Source organism: Bos indicus x Bos taurus, chromosome 6 (assembly GCF_003369695.1).
Source record: "Bos indicus x Bos taurus breed Angus x Brahman F1 hybrid chromosome 6, Bos_hybrid_MaternalHap_v2.0, whole genome shotgun sequence".
Lineage (NCBI taxonomy): Eukaryota > Metazoa > Chordata > Mammalia > Artiodactyla > Bovidae > Bos > Bos indicus x Bos taurus.
Genome location: NC_040081.1, coordinates 12,726,721 through 12,747,627, shown reverse-complemented (window position 1 = coordinate 12,747,627; position 20,907 = coordinate 12,726,721). Strand labels below are relative to the sequence as shown.

Genomic DNA, 20,907 nt, shown 5'->3' with positions numbered 1-20,907 from the left:
AAAGACTTTTTTTTAAAACTATTTATTTTAAAGTGGAGTATATCTGATTAACAATTTCAGACGAACAAGATGAACAGTTTCAGATGAAGAGTGGAGGGATTCAGCTGTACCCATTCATGTATCCATTCTCCCCCAAAACTCCCCTCCCATCCAGGCTGCCACATAACATTGAACAGAATTCCCTGTGCTGTACAGTAGGAGGCAAAGGCATTTATTTTGACCGATTTTTCTCACAGTATTTCATAGGCGTGCCAAACGGATAGACTGTGTAGTTGTTGCTCTTTACTAAAATTGAATTTTAGCGATTAATTATGAGAGTGAAAAAGCATTCCATCTCCTACCTGTTTATTACTTTGCCTTGGTTATAAATCTATTTACAAAAGAATCGTTACAGAACCTTCCATTTGGAACTGTGCCTCCCCAGTAGCCAGACGGTAATTGTTCTTTGTTTTTCCAATCAGAGTGAAGCTTTTGTAGGATGTCCCTTTATTCTGATTGAGGCCTGGTCTAAGTCTTTGGTACTTAATTCATTTAAGCAATACAACTCTAAAAAGTCGTACTTTTATAGGGGCTAATGAATACTTTCCGAGGCACATGTGTTATCTATTCAAGGTACTATAACAAAATACAGACTGGGTAGCTTATAAGCAACAGGAATGCATTATTACAGTTCTGGAGTCTGGAAGTCTGAGATCAGGGTTCCAACACGGTCAGATGAGATGAGGGCCCACTTCCAGGTGGCAGGCTTCTCGCTGTATTCCCCCATGGTGGAAGGCAGGCAGGGAGCTCTCTGGGGTATCTTTTATAAGGGCATTGATCTCACTCATGACCTAATTAACCTCCTGAAGGCCCACCTGATAATGTCATTACATTTGGTATTAAGATTTCAACCTGTGAATTTTGGGGTTAAGGAACAAACATTCAGACCATAGCACGTGTTCATTGACTTTAAGATTTATTCTGTGTTACAAGGACTGTGTTGGCTTTCATTATACATATAGTCCTGAGAAGTGTGAGTTTATTAATGATGTTGGTTATCCAAAGTGATCAGCATTTTCTATCTACACACACTATTTTGAAGGGTTATTCTATCTCATGTCCTATTTCCTGTGTTTGTGTTTTACAGTTGAATTTGCTTCCCTTTCATGCTTTTATATTCATGTTTTTCTTTTTTTTCCCTCAGAACAGATGTTATATGTGCACGAGTTCTCTTGATTCTATTTGATAGACATTATCCCCATTTATATTTTTTAAAAGGAAGATTGAAGTCTTTGTAGACTAGATAATATACCCAAAGTTATAAGGCCAAAGTTGGAATTCAAAACCCAAACTCAAGACCCTTTACCACACAAAAGAAACTTTATTTTGTAACATTATCAAAACTATTATTTAATCCCTTAGTAAAAAAACAAAAAGATGGTTAATGTGGAGAATCAAAAACAATGATACATACATATTTAAAACATTTTATTTTAACTTGAAATGTATACATTGGAATTTTTCTTACCGATGGTTTGATGTAAGATCATAACATTTCATCTAAGAATATTTTGTTTACGAACTTGCCACTGTTTGGGGCTTCACCTTATCTTTTTTAACAATACATACTCATAGGTATTGTCTCATCTCTATTTTCCAGTTTGATATCTTTTAATTGGAGTCAGAAGTTAAAGACATTTTCAAAACAATCTGCTTGTATGATTTCTAGATTTTTAAAGCCACTTCCCCCATCTTTTACATTTGTTTCAGCAAGTTTAATAATTATACCTATAATTCAACAGTAATATTTGTTAGGATTCATCTTCATCAAGTTCTTACAAAGCATTTATGTTAATTTTCATGAAACAACTCTTTTGCACCCATATTTCATTAGAAAAGATTTATTAATTTATATTATATAATTGCAATAAAGTTACAACTGAGATTAAAAAGATTAGTAGTAAACATACCTGGCTTTTGGTAAGCATACAACTTTACTGGTGGGAGAAAAATATACACATAATATTCAAGAGCTAATAAGCTACAAGCTTTTAATACACAGTGAGCATTAGTCAGTATTCATAGAGAGCATAGAGACATTTTATTAAGTAAAGGTGTGTTAGAACTTCTACTCTATGTTTTTTTTAAGAAATGAGGGGAGGAAGAAAACTCATTCCCTTTCTCTGAAGACACTGAAATCTAAATGTATCACAGACTTGAAACATTAAAAACTCTCTATGCTGCTGCTGCTGCTGCTAAGTCACTCCAATCGTGTCCGACTCTGTGTGACCTCATAGACGGCAGCTCACCAGGCTCCCCCGTCCCCGGGATTCTCCAGGCAAGAACACTGGAGTGGGTTGCCATTTCCTTCTCCAATGCGTGAAAGTGAAAAGTGAAAGTGAAGTCGCTCAGTCATGTCCGACTCTTCGAGACTCCATGGACTGCAGCCTGCCAGGCTCCTCCATCCATGGGATTTTCCAGGCAAGAGTACTGGAGTGGTGTGCCATTGCCTTCTCCGAAAAAACTCTCTATAGTTGTTTCTATTTTACAAAGTTTGGTTGAACATTGTCTAAAGTTTCTACCTAAGCCATCAAGTTTGTTTTTTATATAAAACTTGTAACTTGTGAAAAGTATTTCTATTGTATTTTTTCAGTAACATGTATTTATTAGATTTTGGTGCCATTTTTGAATTATCAAATATTTAAGGATGCAATTCTTTATTAAGATTTATTACTTCATTGTTAAAACTTTTTATTAAGAAATAGTATATTGTTCTAAAGTCCTATAGTACATATTGCTTCTACAATTCATTTGATGCTTATATTGCCCATTTATTTAACATTTATTGCTATTTGTTCTTATGCAAATAGTGTAGTTTGGTGGAAGGGTACAGAAAAAAATGAGATAAGATTGTGCTTGAAGAGTTCAGATTATTTAACTTCTAATCTACGTAATGCTACTTTGGGGAACCAGAACTGATTATTTTTTCCTTTAATTTATCTCTTTTGTGTCTGTGCCTTGTTCATAGTTGCCTTTTGTTCAAGTCTTTATAGGTCTGTCTCTCTGCTCTGTGGTTTTTGCTGTATGTTTGGTTGTCTTTGATTGCAGGCAGGTACTTGAAAAATTAATTTATGTAGATAATTTGAGGCCAAGGACGAAGGTAACTTCTTCAGAGAAGATACGTATTTAGTTCTCCCAGGTTCTGTGGTCACAAATCATTTGGAAATCACCCTGATCCAAGTTCAGGGTTTGAGTTTTGTTCAAACTCCAGGCAATAAAACCTCTGCTGAACAGGGCTGCTTATTTATTATTCTATTCCTAGCTTGAGAATGTAGCTTTTTGTTGTGGGGAGGTACTTAAATGATTCTGCACCTTGTATAGACATTGATTGCTCTTTGATTTCTGCCTTCCTTTTTAAAATTACTTTTTATTGGAGCATGGTTGCTGTACAATGTTGTGGTAGTTTCTGCTGAGCAGCAACGTGAATCAGCTGTATGTATAAATACTGGGTTGGCCAAAAAGTTTGTTGAACTTCTTGGCCAATCCAATATATCCCCTCTTTTTTGGTTTTCCTTGCCGCAGAGCACTGAGTAGAGTTCCCTGATTTCTGCCCTCTTGCTGATGAACTTTGCAAAATGAAAGTTCAAATTTCCTAGGAAATACACTCAGAAAACAAAAGGAATTTCTCTGCTTATTTTATCTCCCGGTAGTTCCATTTTCCTTCAGTTTTGCCTAGGAATTCCTTGTTATCACGTCAGTTATTTGTTGCTATTAAGAAGTTCTTTATATTCATCCAACATGGCTAGTGTGTTTCAGTAGCTGGAAACACGTACTGTGTATGTCGGTGTTTAGTATTTCCATGATTGATTTGATTTCAAAGTGATATTTGATTTCACCAGGTCACAGAAAAGACTTGACCATGCCTTACCTCTAAAATGTGGTTTCCAAAGAAAGTTTGGTTAAATCTTGTACTTTGGCTCCCTATTCATGGACTATGACTTTGCATGAGTAAGTATAAAATGAAAAGTGCTGGTCATGCCTAAAGGAAGAAACATTGACTGCCTACCAACAGATTTTATTTATAGGTTAATTAAACAAAGGTTGCAATAAAAAGAACATTTTTTGTGAAACAGTTCATGGACACTCAGTGAGTCAGAGAGGAGATGGCTAACTATATGTAGTAGCACCAGAAGCAACAATAATCCAGATCTTTATAAAAATTTCTAACTACCTATGGATATAATGGTAACACTTTATGGTACTTCAGTTTTCTGGTACCAGCAATTCTGTCACAAGGGGATTTTTTTTTTAAATGCTTGTATTATTGAAACAACATATTTTATGTCTTTTATACCTATTGAAGTATCACAGAAACTCTACTAGGCACTAAAGTGGTTGTTGAAACTCTAGAAAGTGTTTATGTGCCTGTTTTAATGATAAATGCATTAGATTGGAAAATCAGAGATCTGAAATGTCTATCACTGATTGGATATTTGATCTTATTTGCTTATACTCTAAGATTACACTTTGCCCTTTTTATATGGTTAATTTTGAAAAACAACGAGACCTTTTGGCTAATAATTTACTGGCCAGGAATAATGAGTTAGAGGGCTACAATTCATGGTCCATAAAAAGTATAGAATAATAGCCCATTCATTTAAACCCCCCACTCATGGGCTTTTAAGCCTTACTGATTTATATGCAAATATGTTATTTCACAAAAATTTAGGATACACATGGCTTAATTTGGATTCACACAAAGAATAAGAATTAAAAATAATTTTGTCACAATCAAGAAAATAATCTGTTTTTGTGTCTAACTAAAACGTGTTCTGTCAAACTATCTCAGTGGCACTTCTGTAATTGACATTGTACAGATATAAGCCTTCAAGTAGTGATCAGACTCCTCTCCCTTACCAATAAGTTGTTTCCTTTGAGATGCTAAAGCTACTGTCAAGTAATAATTCCTGAGTAAAAATAAAATTTCTAAAATAGAAATTCCTTTATGGATAATAGGCACACAAAAATATCTTCAGGGTTCTTTAGGACTAACAGGCTTGGGATTGCATTTTTACATTTTAACCACAATTCAGTGTTCTTTACTTTACCAAAGTAAAAAGGTTGAGAAACACATTCTGAGTTTTTATAAAAAGCTGTTACAAACCCCAAAGGGAAGTTTTATGTTGTTAAAAACATAACAGTAAAATTTCAGGAGGGATTAGAACTTAACCCCAATATTTCAATCCCTAATAGACTGTGGGTCTTTCTTACCCATGATCATTATGTTTTTCAGAATAAAAGTTTAAATAATTAAAAGAAGAGTGTAGTCCCGAGAAGACATTTGAAGATATCTAAGAAATAGTTGCAAACTTGAAACAAGGCACGTGAACCTTGGGAAGGAGCTTTCTAGTCAAGATTTGAATATTCATAGTTCCAGAAACTAGACAATACAAAGAGACTGAGATGCCGCAAGGAAGTCTGAGAATATGTAACACCTGGATTTTCTTCTCCATGAGGGCAGAGATTGCCATTTTCACTACGAGATCCCCAGTGCTCCTTGACTGGCTCTTATGGGCCTTCAGTAACTGTATTTGATGAAAAGATGGCACCAGAGATAAGCTGTGCAGTAATGAGGTGAGGATGGGGAGAAAGTTTTTATTTGAAAAATATTTTAGAAGCGCTTTTTAAGATTAATTCCTAGGCTTTTAATCTAAGGTATTATAGTGTAGATTAAAAGGAAGACAGATTTTTAGCGTTGTGGGGCTTTTCTGATTCCCGAATGAATTTGTTTCTTTATTTCCTGTCCAACTGAGCACAAGAAAATAAATTTGAATAAGAAGCCTCAGCGGAAGGGATTTTCTGTCAGAAGTTTTTCACGACGGGCAAATACAACCCGTGCCCACAGGCTCCCATCTTCACCAGTGAGGCTGAGGAACAGTCATCTTTGTTCATCTAAATTTGCACTTGGGGAATGAATGATTGGAGATGAGGGTTGGCAAAATTCAGGGAGAGATAGGCTTGTGTTTCTTTTTTTCTTCTGAATTGTGGCTTTTTTGATTTTCCCTTTTCTGTCTGTGCTTTCCTCTTACCTCTCACTGTTACAGATGTGGCTGCTGCCCACGATCCCCTGACTGTCCTCATAGAGCCAAGGCCTGTGCTGACAAAGTGTTAGCTATTTATCTCCTATAATTTGTGTGGCTTGAAGTTTTTCACTCCTTGTGCCCTTACCATTGTTACCAGCTGGAAAGTTTCTGGGAAACCTCAGAAGTGCTGTGAGCTTGTTTCAGAGGCTGGAAGGTGAGGGCCTTGGGACCACTTCTGCTTCTCCATCCTGAGTTATGATTTTGTTGTTCAGTCGCTCAGTTGTGTCGGACTCTTTTGCAACCCCATGAACTGTAGCCAGGCCCCTCTGTCGATGGAATTCTCTGGCAAGAATACGGGAGTGAGTTGCCATTTTTTTCTCCAGGGGATCTTCCTGACCCAGGGATTGATCTCGAGTCTCCTTCATGGCAGCAGATTCTTTTACCGCTGAGTCACCAGGGAGGCCCATCCTGAGCTATGGAAACTGTTTCCATTCCTCAGGCAGAAGTGGAAGGAAGACACGATTTGGGTATTGTAATTTTAACCAAGTCATCTCCCTACAGAAAGTAGGACCTATTACATTACTAGCAAGCTCTGCTTTATTAATTTGTGTTATCAAATTGACTTTTGGTTTGGCTCGAGTAAAACAGATTGGGGGCTTCTCTGGTGGCTCAGTGGTACAGAATCCACCTGCCAATGCAGAAGACACGGGTTTGATCCCTGGGTCAGGAAGATGCCTTGGAGAAGGAAATTGCAACACACTCAAGTATTCTTGCCTGGGAAATCCCATGGACAGAGGAGGCTGGTGGACTATAGTCCATAGGGTTGCAAAAGAGTCAGACACAGCTTAGTGACTAAACAACAACAAAACAAATTGGGCGGTGATATGTCAAGGTAGTCACTCATTCGGTCCGCTTTACCTTACCCTGACCATTCATTTGTCTGAGAACACACATACATTTTTAAATATGGATAAACACCCTTGAACTTGAATAGAATGAACTCTTGGTTCATAGTGCAAGTTAGCAGAGCCTTTTATTTTTTCCTGATTAGGTGATGGTCTAAGTCTTTGTAGTGCCTTTGCTTCTTTTCCCACTCACCATCCACTTTCCATCTGTGGAGGAGTGACAGGATATGCTGTTTAATTGTATAGCTGCTTCACTTGGTGAGGCTGGGCAGAGGCAGGGAGATTAAACTGCATATGGCTAGCTCAGTTGTTATTGAACAACGTCCCGACTGATGCCTGATGTCTGCGGAGGATTTTCTTGGGATTCTGGATCAATGGAATGCTAGAGACTGAGAACAGCAAATGGCCGTTTTCTCTCCTGTCTTTAAAGTGAAGTATGTCCTCTCTGAAGGGCAATCTATCTAAGCTGGCTCTCGAGTTTAAATGTAAACGACAGTGCATTCCTTACTTTGAAGGCAGACACAAGCTTATCCCAGTGATGGCCAAAATGCTTTGTAAAAGGAAGCAGCTTTTGTTACAAATTCAGAATTCAGCCAGTATTCTCTCTCTGCTAGAGGCTTGATGGGAAGACTCCTTTTTTTGTGGTACATGCATCATTTAAATGGCCCGGAGCTCCTGGGACTGGAACCTGGTGCCCTGTCTCTGCAGAGGTCAGCTGGTGAGTGTATGCTGCTCTCTTTGTTCAGAAAATTGAGACTTTTTTTTTTTTTTTCCATTCAAATAGAAAATCATAGGAAGGTGTGAGCAACACAAATATACAAGAAGGAATGATTTTATAAAATGATTTTCTCAACAGTTTACTATTAAATAAGTCAGTAGTAGAGAGGCAACATTATCACTGGATAGGAATGTCCGATCTGACACTCCAAAAAGGATTATGTGCATCTATCCATCTTATGTGGGAAGAAAACTTTCTGTGATTGGGAAAAAGATGAATGAAAAATCACGGGCTAAAAAAGAACGTGTGATCAGTTTATTTTATTTAAGTGTATTCATACTAGTCCGAGATTTCCTGTAATTTGAGTAGGAGAGCCCATAGTGAGGCTTTCTGGGTGGGTTCCTTCTCCCGAGGTGGGCTGACTTAAGAACACGGAACCTCAGCCTTCCTTCCATTCCTGGGGAGGGCTATCTGGAGCAAGTCACTGGCCTTCTGGGGTCCTCAACTGTAAAATCACGGTGACTTTGCTCCCTGAGTTGCATGCAAAGATATTATGAGAAAATGTAATCAAAGTAGTGTAATTATTGTTTTTAAAGATCTGGCAATCATGGTGCTTTGTGAAAGATTAATGTCAAACTAACATCTGATTCATTACCTTTTCTTCATGTGACAGAATGAAGAAAAGAGCTCACATACTTTTTGTAGAAAAATGGAGGGAATCTAGAGGATTAAGACTTTGTTAACTATGCCTAAAAAATTTTTTTGTAAAGTTGTTAGATTGTAGTTTTAAAAATGTGTAATTCTCCTGGTTGTAGAAAATCAGATAATTAAACTGATATTGTCCACTTTTACAAGTAGGCCTATTGAGTTCATTAAAGGCTAATGAAACAAACAAATGCTTTTAACAGCAGGAACTCCCCACTTTCCTCTCTAGCTGTGCTTGTGGTTTTTCGTTTTCCTCTGGGGAGGTTTATAGAGAGGAGAAGATATTGTGATCCAGTATAAGCAGGTTCTAAAGGGGTGTGGGACAGGCATCATCCCAGACAAGCCCAGAAAGATTCTCACTAAAGAGAATCTGCTTTAGGAGACTCAAGTACAGTTTGTTGGGATTCATGTTATTAAGTTAAAAGGATATTCACAAATCAAGTAAGACTTGTTGGTTGTAAACATTTAAAAAAATGTTTAGAGGAAAAGAGAATGCCAGATGGCATTAGGATCACCCTGTGCTTCAGTCTTTTATTCTCACTGAACCACTTTCATTGCTAATAACGGCTTTGATACCATCACAGATGATTATCTCAAAGACCCTCAGAGGAGAAAATGTTTGAATTATCTTATATCAAGTGGAAGGCAACGACTCACCTGGTTAAGGAACTTAAATATCTATGTATGGTTCTTTGTAAAGACATACAAGATTTTCCAGAGGAGGGAGTTAATAAGCTGGTTTGTTTGTTTTTTTTTTTTAGAAGATGAATTCTCAGCTGGTCAAGTCAGAGAAAGTTATGCTCATCATATATAAAAAAACTAGTCATGCTGGCTGAAAGTTAACCGACCTGTGAATCTTCATGGTGCCAATACAATGCTGGCTCATGCCATGGCAATTATTTCTATTTTTTGACTGACTTTTGAGTCTGATTTAAGTGCAGGGTTCACTGTATCAGGGGTCCCCAACCTCCAGGATCTAATGCCTAATAACCTGAGGTGGAGTTGATGTAATAATAATAGAAATAAAGTGTACGATAAATGTAATGTGGTTGAATCATCCCCCAAACTTCCCCCCATCCCAGGCTATCGAAAAATTGTCTACCATGAAACCTGTCCCTGATGCCCAAAAGGTTGGGGACCACTTCCCTGAACTACCATGAAGTACATTTTGCTTGCTTATGGGATATTGTATTAATCCTTTCTTTCAACTCAGTTTAGGTAAAAATGAAAAATTACAAATTATGTTGTAATAGGTAAAATACGTAGAGACGACCCACAGTATAGAAAATTAGTATGTTCCCTCCCAGAAGAGTTACTCTCTTCATGTAATATTGGAAATGAAACATTACATTTTCCTTTATCTGGGTAGATATGTCATAGAATTAGGATACAAAAATATGCCATTTTGTAAAAGAGCACTTTTAATATTTTACCTTTTTCCTAATAATAGGATATAAGTAGGATAGGATTCTATTGTTTAAATGTCAGCAATTATAGTACTAGTTAAAAATTTTCTTCTAAAATGAGACAACTGTGTGATTATATGTAGGGATGGAGGGGTCCATAATCCACTGTGTTCAACGCAGTGTTATGACTCTAGAGTCCAGAGATGAATAATTAAGAAAGGAGTGACATTTTATTGGCCCTAGATAAAATTGTAAACTTCTAAGCAAAAAGACTGGTACTATAAGCAATTAAAACAGTATACAGAGCTGCATCTTCTTGAATTAACAGGTTGTATCCTTTCTCTCCTTTCATTGCATCTCTTTCTTGGGTATACATGCAGGAACATCCAGAAATATTAATCCTGCATGACCTCATCACGTTAGTTAATTCTGTATTTAAGGAAAGCCTTTGGTAATGAATGATGAGTACCTGTGTGCCTCAGAATGATGGAGAGTGACTTCAGGTGTGGCCTGCTTCTCTCTCTCTCCCTTTCTCTGCCTCTGCTCTCCTCTCCCTCTTTGGAGGGCCCCCTCTTTCTCCCAGGATAACCTGGCTGAGTCCAGATTATACTGTGTACTCGCTGACAGCTCCTTTCCATTCCCTGCTTAACGCAGCTCCCTAATGCGGGCTCACGCGTGACAGTATTCCCAGCCCTTCCCAGACGGGCTCACCCCCGTGTTTCTCTGGCAGTGGCAAGTGACTCCAACTGCGCTGGTCTTCCCCCCGAACTGCAGCGTTGATTCTTCCCTCTTAAATGACCCTTGGAGAGGGGAAGGGCTGAGAGATTTAAGAGACGGGAATTCATGTCATGTGCTACAGCAGAGCAGCCCTAGCAACGGCAGTAGCGGCAGCGGCAGCAGCAGCAGCAGTAGCAGCAGCGAGTCATTTAGCAAGACCGCACCATTTTCTTCTCACCCTGCATAGAGGTGTGGTTGCAAGCGGCAATCAACTACCCACCCCCTTCCAGTTCCACGGTGGCCTCTTCCTGGCTCCAGTTGGAAGACACAGACTGTCTGGAGGAGTCCCCAAAGACCGTTCCAATTGGTGATGTGTGTCTAAGAGGAAGGCTTTTTCAACTAGTAGGATGCTTGTCTGCCCTTGCGGCCATCCAACGGCTGAAGAGCTCGGAATCTAGTGCTCCGCCTTCCCCGTGGGACCATTTCTAAGTGTGGGCGCCCACCTATGCCCGCGTGTGTGCAGGTGTGCGCTCCTGGAGGGGGTTGGCCGCAGACCTTGGTACCTTGTGAATTATGAATGCTGCGGAGGCTGGAGCAAGATTCCGACCTAGCTCGGGGGCGGAGTGGATTATTTTGTGAGTGTTCTGGCTGCCAGCCATTGCACTGGTGGGGAAAATCTCCTCCCCATCTAGCTCTAATATCACCTGGATTGCTGGGGAGTGGAAACTGAGCTGCCGCAACTGCTCCTGCTGCTCTCCTCTGCAAAAATGGCTCACGCTGCTGCTTCTATTAAAAAAGTTCGAGAGGCTGAACTGGATGAAAAGGAGAAAAACCTGGAGAGAGAGAGGAAAAAACAACGGAAAATCCCCAGGGAACGTATGGAACGGAAAAGAAAGGTATGAGGAGCATCCCTTTAGGCCCTTGCTTGTGAGGCTCAGTGTAGAACCATCAGCCTCAGAGCTGGCAACTTCCTCCTCCCTTCCCTCCATCATTCCCCTGCACCATTTCCAAGCTCAGTTTGCAGCCTATAGCTCATGCCTAAATTTGCTGCATTGGGAAGAGATGCCTGAGCAGGGCAAATTTCCTTGGCTTAACCAAGTAAAGACAAAAAAAAAAAAAAAGTCTCCACTTCATTTTTCTGCTTTTCCTTAATATCTTTATTCAGTCTCAAAGCTAGGCGTTTTTTTTTTATTCCTCCAAGTGACTCTGAACACTTGTCATAGAAGCAGGAAAGATTGGTTGGAGGGTTAAAGTATTTTCTTCTTGTTCATCACCTCTACTACAGGATCTTTAGCCTGTGCCTTCTCTCTGACTTTATGTATCTGCTGTAGATCTCTGGTTAAGAATAAACCACAGGTTTTATTTACTCTGCCCCCCTCCCCTTCTAAAGGTTGACACTGATCCATGTAAAACTATACTGAGAGTCTTCATGCAGTGAGCTGTGTCTCAGAATTTTTTAAATTATAATTTTAATTCACTTTTTGGTTTTCATTAATGATCTTATGCTTTTCTCTTCTGACTGTAGCCACTAAGTTAAAAGACCAGGGTTAAGTAAATGGAACAAAATGTTGATTCCATTTACAGTAAAGTAGAGAATCATTGTCTTTCTCTATCTTTTAAAATATTTTTTTCTTTAAGACAGAAACAATCTTACAACTTGATGGAACTGAACTATTCCTTTAGCTGGTGGTCTGTTTCTATAAGGCAAGGAGATTTCTGTAAGTGCTTTAATTAACAAAGTGGGTCAGTGAATAATTTCGGAAGATGATAAATGACATATTACATTAGCAGAGCATAAAAATAGTGGTTTGTACACAAGCTGTTAAACATAGCTATGGGATTAGGGATGCATTGGGGATCCATAGGCTTAATAATCCATGTGCTCAATGTCTTTTGTTTCTTCAGTAATAGATGCGTCTACCTTTTCATTTGGGGGTTGTTATCTTTGCTTCACTCTTGGAAGGACACTTGAGGACCCACATTAAGTTCAGATCTTACTGTGCAGGGATTCCTTACATTTCAGTGTTACTACTTATTTCATCAGTAGTTAGATCAAATGATTGTCATGAGGCAATACAAACAAATAACATTTGCCGTATATTATTATTTTCCTTCTGGGGAAAACTTTAATACTGCCTGCCTGACCTTTAAATGGCCTTGTTTCAAGGATGCGTTCATTCTTTTTTATAATATCAAGGATGTTATTGGCCATTTTGGTGGGAGTTGGCTCCCTTTTCGACAGCTACTGCAGTCTGTTTCTAATTGTCTAAATGGAACATTGTGCCATAAAGCAATTTCCTGTGATTATATCTTTTTTTATCTTTCGTTCTCTGAAACACAGTCTATTATTTTTTGGCCAGGAGTGCTCGTTTAGCGTATACTGTAACCTAATAACTTTGCTTACCTAAAGTACCACTCATACCACTCTCTTGTTCTCCCTTTGGCTTGCTTCTGTATCTAGTTCAAGCTTCTTTTTCTATACTTCAGTAAAATTGCAAAGCCACATCATTAAGATGGAAGACTGCCAACAGCTGTTGAGTCTCAGTTGCCTGGGTGCTGCATTGCTTTAGCTTGAGTCCAGCTCGGCAGGGAGACATCATTGGTTGAAACTGATCATATGATGGGATCATCTGATCTTCGTATTAAGATGGTATCATTAAATTAGGGAAATAATGGCATAGCTACTATTTGTTTCTGTTCCTCTTTTTTTGGGGGGGGGGTATACAAATCTGTTGGTCCTCTTCCCTTTTGTACTGCAGATGCATGTGGCATTACATAGCTATTTACACAGCACAAGAAGTGCTTGCTAAGAGTGACTGGGTTTTTTAGCTGTGTCAGCTTTATCTTCTAGATATAGTTCCACCTCCCCCTCCCCTGGCCCCATGCACACATAACCAAATTGAGTTAGTTCTAAAATTTGGTTTAAAAGAAGAAAGCTCTACCTCATAATTATTCCTTAAGGTATGCTGCTACTGCTACTGCTAAGTCGCTTCAGTCGTGTCCGACTGTGCGCTACCCCATAGAAGGCAGCCCACCAGGCTGCCCCGTCCCTGGGATTCTCCAGGCAAGAACACTGGAGTGGGTTGCCATTTCCTTCTCCAATGCATAAAAGTGAAAGTGAAGTTGCTCAGTCGTGCCGACTCTTAGCGACCCCATGGAGTGCAGCCCACCAGGCTCCTCCATCCATGGGATTTTCCAGGCAAGAGTACTGGAGTGGGGTGCCATTGCCTTCTCCCTCCTTAAGGTATATATAATGGTAATTCCAAAAGAAATGAAAAAAGCATGTTTGCTTATTAGCAGCACTCTGGAACACCATCTCCAGAAATTAACCTAAAAATGTTTATACTTTATTTGCTGATGCCATTTTATAACCATAAGGGAATACATCAGTTGTAGCGATGATTGGGTTTACCATTTACATATCCATTTGTAAAGTGTATTGTAGATGAACCAGTTTATTAAAAAAATTCAGATGAGACATTCCCCTGTGGTGTTAAAACCAACTGTGGATCTTGAAAAAAATAAACTGATTTTGAAAATACTTTTACTGAAGTAAAATATTATAGAGTATTAAATCAATTAAGCATCCTCATATTTAGATTTCATTTTAATATTCTTTTATAAACTTGCTGTTAATTAAAAGAATTTTTGTGTTGTTATTTTGTATTCCATAAAACATTTCAAATAAATTTTAATTATTTGTAAAGTTAAAACACTGCGTGCTTGGCTGTAACCCCTCTACCAGCTTCTCAGTGGTACCGTCTTTGTAATGCTGGATTTGTATACTAAGGAACCTAGTTTCAACTTCATGACAAGCAAGATTTATCTTAGAATAAAATTTATTTTATTCTAGATTCAAGATTTATTCTATATTCTATATTCAAGATTTATCTTAGAATAAAATGTTCAGGCTTCTTTCAGTTCAGTTCAGTCCAGTCGATCAGTCGTGTCTGACTCTTTGCGACCCCATGAATCGCAGCACGCCAGGCCTCCCTGTCCGTCACCAGCTCCCGGAGTTCACTCAGACTCACGTCCATCAAGTCGGTGATGCCATCCAGCCATCTAATCCTCTATCGTCCCCTTCTCCTCCTGCCCACAATCCCTCCCAGCATCAGAGTCTTTTCCAATGAGTCAACTCTTCGCATGAGATGGCCAAAGTACTGGAGTTTCAGCTTTAGCGTCATTCTTTCCAAAGAACATGCAGGATTGATCTCCTTTAGAATGGACTGGTTGGATCTCCTTGCAGTCCAAGGGACTCTCAAGAGTCTTCTCCAACACCACAGTTCAAAAGCATCAATTCTTTGGTGCTCAGCTTTCTTCACAGTCCAACTCTCACATCCATACATGACTACTGGAAAAACCATACCCTTGACTAGACAGACCTTTGTTGGCAAAGTGATGTCTCTGCTTTTGAATATGCTGTCTAGGTTGGTCATAACTTTCCTTCCAAGGACTAAGCCTCTTTTAATTTCATGGCTGCAGTCACCATCTGCAGGGATTTTGAAGCCCCCCAAAAATAAAGTCTGACACTGTTCCCACTGTTTCCCCATCTATTTCCCATGAAGTGATGAGACCAGATGCCATGATCTTCGTTTTCTGAATGTTGAGCTTTAAGCCAACTTTTCCACTCTCCTCTTTCATCTTCATCAAGAGGCTTTTTAGTTCCTCTTCACTTTCTGCCATAAGGGTGGTGTCATCTGCGTATCTGAGGTTATTGATATTTCTCCTGGCAATCTTGATTCCAGCTTGTGTTTCTTCCAGCCCAGTGTTTCTCATGATGTACTCTGCATATAAGTTAAATAAGCAGGGTGACAATATACAGCCTTGACGTACTCCTTTTCCTATTCAGAACCAGTGTGTTGTTCCATGTCCAGTTCTAACTGTTGCTTCCTGACCTGCGTATAGGTTTCTCAAGAGGCAGGTCAGGTGGTTTGGTATTCCCATCTCTTTCAGAATTTTCCACAGTTTATTGTGATCCACACAGTCAAAGGCTGTGGCATAGTCAATAAAACAGAAAAGATGTTTTTCTGGAACTCTCTTGCTTTTTCCATGATCCAGCAGATGTTGGCAGTTTGATCTCTGGTTCCTCTGCCTTGGACTGTTTTAAATATAGTGTGTACCAATCATATATGGTACATGTGTCATACTGTGGTAGACCGAGAGTAAAACCAAGCTTCAAGCAAATGGACCAAGAGTAAGATTATTTGAAGCAAGCTAATTTATCATTTATTTGTTCAAAAGAGTACATTGATGTTCCAGCTTTTTTACAGAGATGAGAGCTCATTATTTGCTGATTAACTTGTCATTTCTATGTACATCTGGATATCTAGTTTTCATACTAAACTCTGAGAACTTTAGACTTGAGAAGGATTCCAAAAGGAATCTTTCTCACAGACTTCTACGACTTTGTTCTAGAAAGCGATTTTGAGTATAATATTCATTCCACAGTCATATATTCTTTTCCAAATGTACTTTTTTTTAATTTGGAAAAATGTATAATTTTCAGAGGATCACTAAACAAAACAGTTTCATTCTTGAAAGGAAAGCATATGTTTAAATTATCTTTGTCATTTAAACTTATGATTACCAGTTCAAATAAATAGATGTGTTCTCCATTTTTCAGCATGGACAAACCGTTCTCTAATGCATCATACTGTCTGCAATATTTATTTAAATCATATAGCATGAAAGGCAGTTTGTATGACTAGTTCTTGGCATTGTAATGCTTGAATTATTCCTATTTTATTTATACTATTAAAATGCCAGAGTTCATATTTTGTGTGAAAATTATGGTAATATTTACTGAGTACCAAGGTGGTCCCATGTCTGGTACACACATTGTACTATTTAATCCCATTGGCAGTTTGATACATTAGATATTCTCTCCATTTCACAAGTGAGGAAACTTAGGGTCAGCATTATGGAACTTGCTTAATCATATCCAACTAGTATATGGCAGAGTTGGGATTTGAACCTCAGGCTCCAAAATTCACTGGGAAAAAAGGTAGTATGATTTCTTGGTCTTGTACCTACACTAAATCTAGAGCATAAGTAAATCATTTAATCTGCCAATGTCTCAGTTTTCTAACCTCCAGAATAATCTTCATATAACTGAAAGAAATTTAATTACTGTGAGAATAAGTTAAATGACATATTTTAGAGGAAACTGAATAAATTTCAGGTTATGCTTCTACTATTAATGCACCAGAGTATTCCATGAGATTTTTTGGAAAATCAATTGGTAGAAGTCAACATTTGCTTCTTAAATATAGTAATTGCTGTCAGTGATAAATGATTACATATGATCATTCTTTGTTACAGTTTTATCAAAACATCAGATGTATTTGCGTATTTACACTTATTTAACTAGCACAGAAAGGTGATTTTGCGTAGGATTAAGTAGAAAATAAAAGCAAACTTTTTTTCAAGTCCTTTTCCTTGATTCTCATAAAAAAGTGTTCTGATCAGTTATTTGCTTTCTTTTAAATGTATATAATTATTATCTTTGAAAGAATAAGACTTTTTATTTCTAGGATAACTTTTTTTCAAGTCCTTTTCCTTGATTCTCATAAAAAAGGGTTCTGATCAGTTACTTGCTTTCTTTTAAATGTATATAATTATTATCTTTGAAAGAATAAGACTTCTTATTTCTAGGATAACTTTTGGGTACTGTGCCAACCATATTGTTCTTGTCCATTTTGTTATTGAATTGATGACAATGAGAACTCTTACTGAGTATATTTAATGGACCTATCACCAAGTTGTAAGGGAACACGGAAACATATAGAATATTGAAAGTTAGTTTGTTAGTATACTTTGTTAAAATGGAGGAATGCTTATTTACAAGTGTGGAGAGGAAAGTATTCTGTAACTTTTGAATTATGTTATGGGTTTAAAATAAGCATAAAATACAATGGCCAGCTGAGCCTGCCTTCCTGGCGGTCTGAGTGCATTCAGTCGTAGAGGACAGGCCAGTCAGCTCTCCTGTGCTGGTTCCTTCTGCACGGACGCCCGGCCTGCTCCTGAAGGGAAGCCCTCCTCTGAGATGAGCAACGCTTAGTTAAGAACCACGTATGCAGTGTTCTGGATACTAAGCCAAATGCAATATGATTAAACGTACAAATCACAACAGAATAATGTGGGTCCTGTATAATGTATTACATTCTGGAACTCTTCAAGTTTGGAAAATTCCAATAATGTATTTTAGCACTTATATCAAACTGTCTTCATATGGTTTCGTATAACCCCTTCAGTGATACATCAGTACTTCTAGAAACCACATTTACATAAAGTAGATTGTGAGGTCTTGAGCTTTATCTGGACAGCTTTCTCTCTTTTTATGTCTTAATAGTCAATTGAGTCTAAATAAATATGTTCAGGCATATCTGTTTACATGGAGAAGCTTCTATAGAATCATGATTTTGTTTTTTGAGTTTTGGCTGCACCTGCATGGCTTGTGGAATATCAGTTCCTCCACCAGGGATTGAAGCCATACCACAGCAGTGAGAGCACCAAATCCTAACCACTAGATCACCAGGGAACTCCCAGAATCATGATTTTTTAAAAACCTATATTTTTTCTTTTATATTCCTTCTATCCTCCTCTCTTAGTTCAGTTCAGAAACCCCTTCCTGGCTAGAACAATTATTTTTATGTAAGTGACTTGCACTATTAATGGTACTCTTGTATAGCACCATAATCTAAGTTTTTATTAGTTTTTAATTATAAAGAACCTCTTTCAACCACTTGAGTGGGTGACTAACTACTAGTTTAGGATTACAGCTGTCAAATTTGTGGGATTGTGGCAAAGATAATCCCAAGTATATGACTTGAGATGCATTTTTAAGAAGACTAAAAAGACAAAAATCTTAAAGTAAATCAGCTACTATGAGTGGGTTCATTTTTGGAATCTAAATTCTTTAAGCACACCTCAGTGGAATTTGCCACCCCCTTTTGTTTATGCTAATCTGAATTCATATAAATGTTTTAATCTTTATGAAAACAGATTTCATTGGTGACCTTTATTAAAAAATTTTATTATTTTACTGTATTTATCACTTGGATAAAAGTAATGCTATTTATCATACATTTTTACATCATAAAGAATACTGAAATATTTTGTAGAAGTATTATAGGAGTCAGTGAAAATACAAGGAAGTTAAGAATTCGACTCGTGCCATATTTAATGATTTTTTGTGTTTGTGTTTTTCCATTATATCACTCTTTTCGTTTGTATTTCTCAAAATAATTTCTTCACAAAGAATGACTACCTTTATTATCAGAGACAAGGATATAGTATATTAAAATGAAGAATAGTACAAAAAAAGGCATTTCCCAAACTTTGGAATTCTGCAGAAATTGCTAGTGGAATCATCAGCTGTTTGAGTATGACCCTTTTGCTTCAAAGGTGACGTGTCATTTTTAAATGCATATTGTGGAAAATCTCATTAAAGTCATTTAGCTCCATTCCATTCATAATAAATCAGGATCCTGGGGTAGGCTAAAAAGGAAAGAAGACCATAATCTATATACATTTAAAGCTCCCCTGGTGAGTCCAACCAGAATTGAAAACCACTGCAATAAATACTTTCATCTCCCCATCATCCCTTACTCTACCCACCCCATCTTTGAATTTGAAGCAATAGCAGACCTGCTTTTAATAATCAGTATGACTCTACATTGCGATTTGAGAAAAAATGTTCCATGTGTATATATGAGACACCCTGGCAATTTTTTGAATGTTTAATGAGACTAATTGGTCTATCTAATAACCAATTAATTTGGGGGAATTTTTAAAAATTGTAGGATAAAATTGCTTCACGATGTGGTGTTAGTTTCTGTTGTACAACAGCGTGAGCCAGCCATAAGTATACATGTATCTCCTCCCTTTTTGAGCCTTCCTTCCACCCTGCCCTCTAGTTACCTTTGAGCATGGGAAAGAGGAAACAGTTTTATCAGATAAGTTGAAAGGCTTTATGACCTGCATGAAGTATGACTGTCTGTCCTGGTGCTATGATCTTCAGGAATGAGGCTGTGTGTTTCTGATACATACATATATAACTAAACTCATTGAGGCCCCAGGTTGAGCAAAAATTACTCAAGCTGAATTTTTGAAAGAAGACCACTAAAGTGTGATTTAAAAGTTAAGCCTTAAATAGACTGTGCTGTTTTAAGTAAACTTCAATAAATATCCTGGGGATTTAGTTGGTAATTTGGCAGCCTTGGAGACCTCAAACCTTTAGAGACATCAGCAGTTCTAAAACTCCTAAACACAAGACAACATCTACTTTTTGCTCTTTGTCCTTGACTTTGGTAGATTTTCTATATCTTTAAAATAGTATAAAATCCATGAATGTAGGGAAGAAAGAAGGAATGAGCAGCTCATAGATGAAATCTCTCTCCCAGTTCCTCAGATATCTCCTGTTAATAGTTCTAACTCAACAAGCTCTTTATGATGCCAGGGTTTTGTTTGTTTGTTTCTTTGTTATATTTTTGGTTACTTGCGTGAATATTTTACCAGCTGTTCTTTCACTCTCGTCCTCGCTCACCAGAGCTTCCAGGGTAGGCAGAAAGGGATTCCCCACTAGGTTATACAGAATTCTGAAATGGACTTTTCAGCATGTATAGCTGGACTATTGCTCCCTCCATTTTCCTTCACTTCATTAATACCTTGCCAAAACTTTTCCCATTAGATCTGTGTTGACGCCAACTTAGCCCTTTTCTAGAGATGTCCCTATACTGTCTATTTATCATTACTATACTGCTCATATCATGAGGAACACCTCAATAAAAAAGTATGTATTATTAAGGAGAAATACCAGGGATACAAAAATTATTATAAACATATCAACCTCATCTTTATTTAGTTAGGAGAAATAGTATCATGTCACATTAATAATTTCACATTAATGTATATTCTTGGCTCTCTATATATTTTGCATGCATGCATGCTCAGTGGCTCAGTCATGTTCAACTCTTTGTGATCTCATGGACTGTAGCCCCCCAGGCTCCTCTGTCCATGGGACTGAAAGGCATACTGGAATGGGTTGCCATTTTCTCCTCCAGGGGATCTTCCTGAGCCAGGGATAAAACCAATGAGTTATATGACCTTGAGCAAAGTACTGAACTCAAATAAGCCTCAGTTGACTTGTTCATAAAATGTATAGGACTATATGGACTAATTTAGGAAATACAAGTAAAATCCCTAAGAAGAGTACATTGGGATAGCAGACACTCAGTAAAAGTACATTTTAATACTTTAATAGGTGAATTCTTCACCACTGACCCAAATAGAGACCTGTTAATTACCAATTTTAACTCATCTTTTTCACAGTTTGTCTGTAAAAAAATGTTGAAATCAAAACTACTTTGACCTTTATGTATCTTTATGTGAAT

At 37.8% G+C, this 20,907-nt stretch overlaps 1 protein-coding gene across 17 annotated transcripts in view; it reads left to right on the top strand.

Moving 5' to 3' along the window:
• The window catches only part of ANK2 (ankyrin 2), a 365,297-nt gene that overhangs the window by 68,816 nt on the left and 275,574 nt on the right, over nt 1-20,907 (top strand). Inside the window, exon 1 of one of the 17 annotated variants that reach the window (XM_027543764.1) lies at nt 10,713-11,409. The exons of 11 other annotated variants lie outside the window; for them this stretch is intronic. In XM_027543764.1, the coding sequence (XP_027399565.1) occupies nt 11,281-11,409 (129 nt within the window). In that variant the 5' untranslated portion in view covers nt 10,713-11,280. Of the gene's footprint in view, nt 1-10,712; nt 11,410-20,907 lie in introns of those variants that run through there. 5 more of the 17 variants (XM_027543777.1, XM_027543782.1, XM_027543786.1 and 2 more) reach the window with 5 other exon arrangements.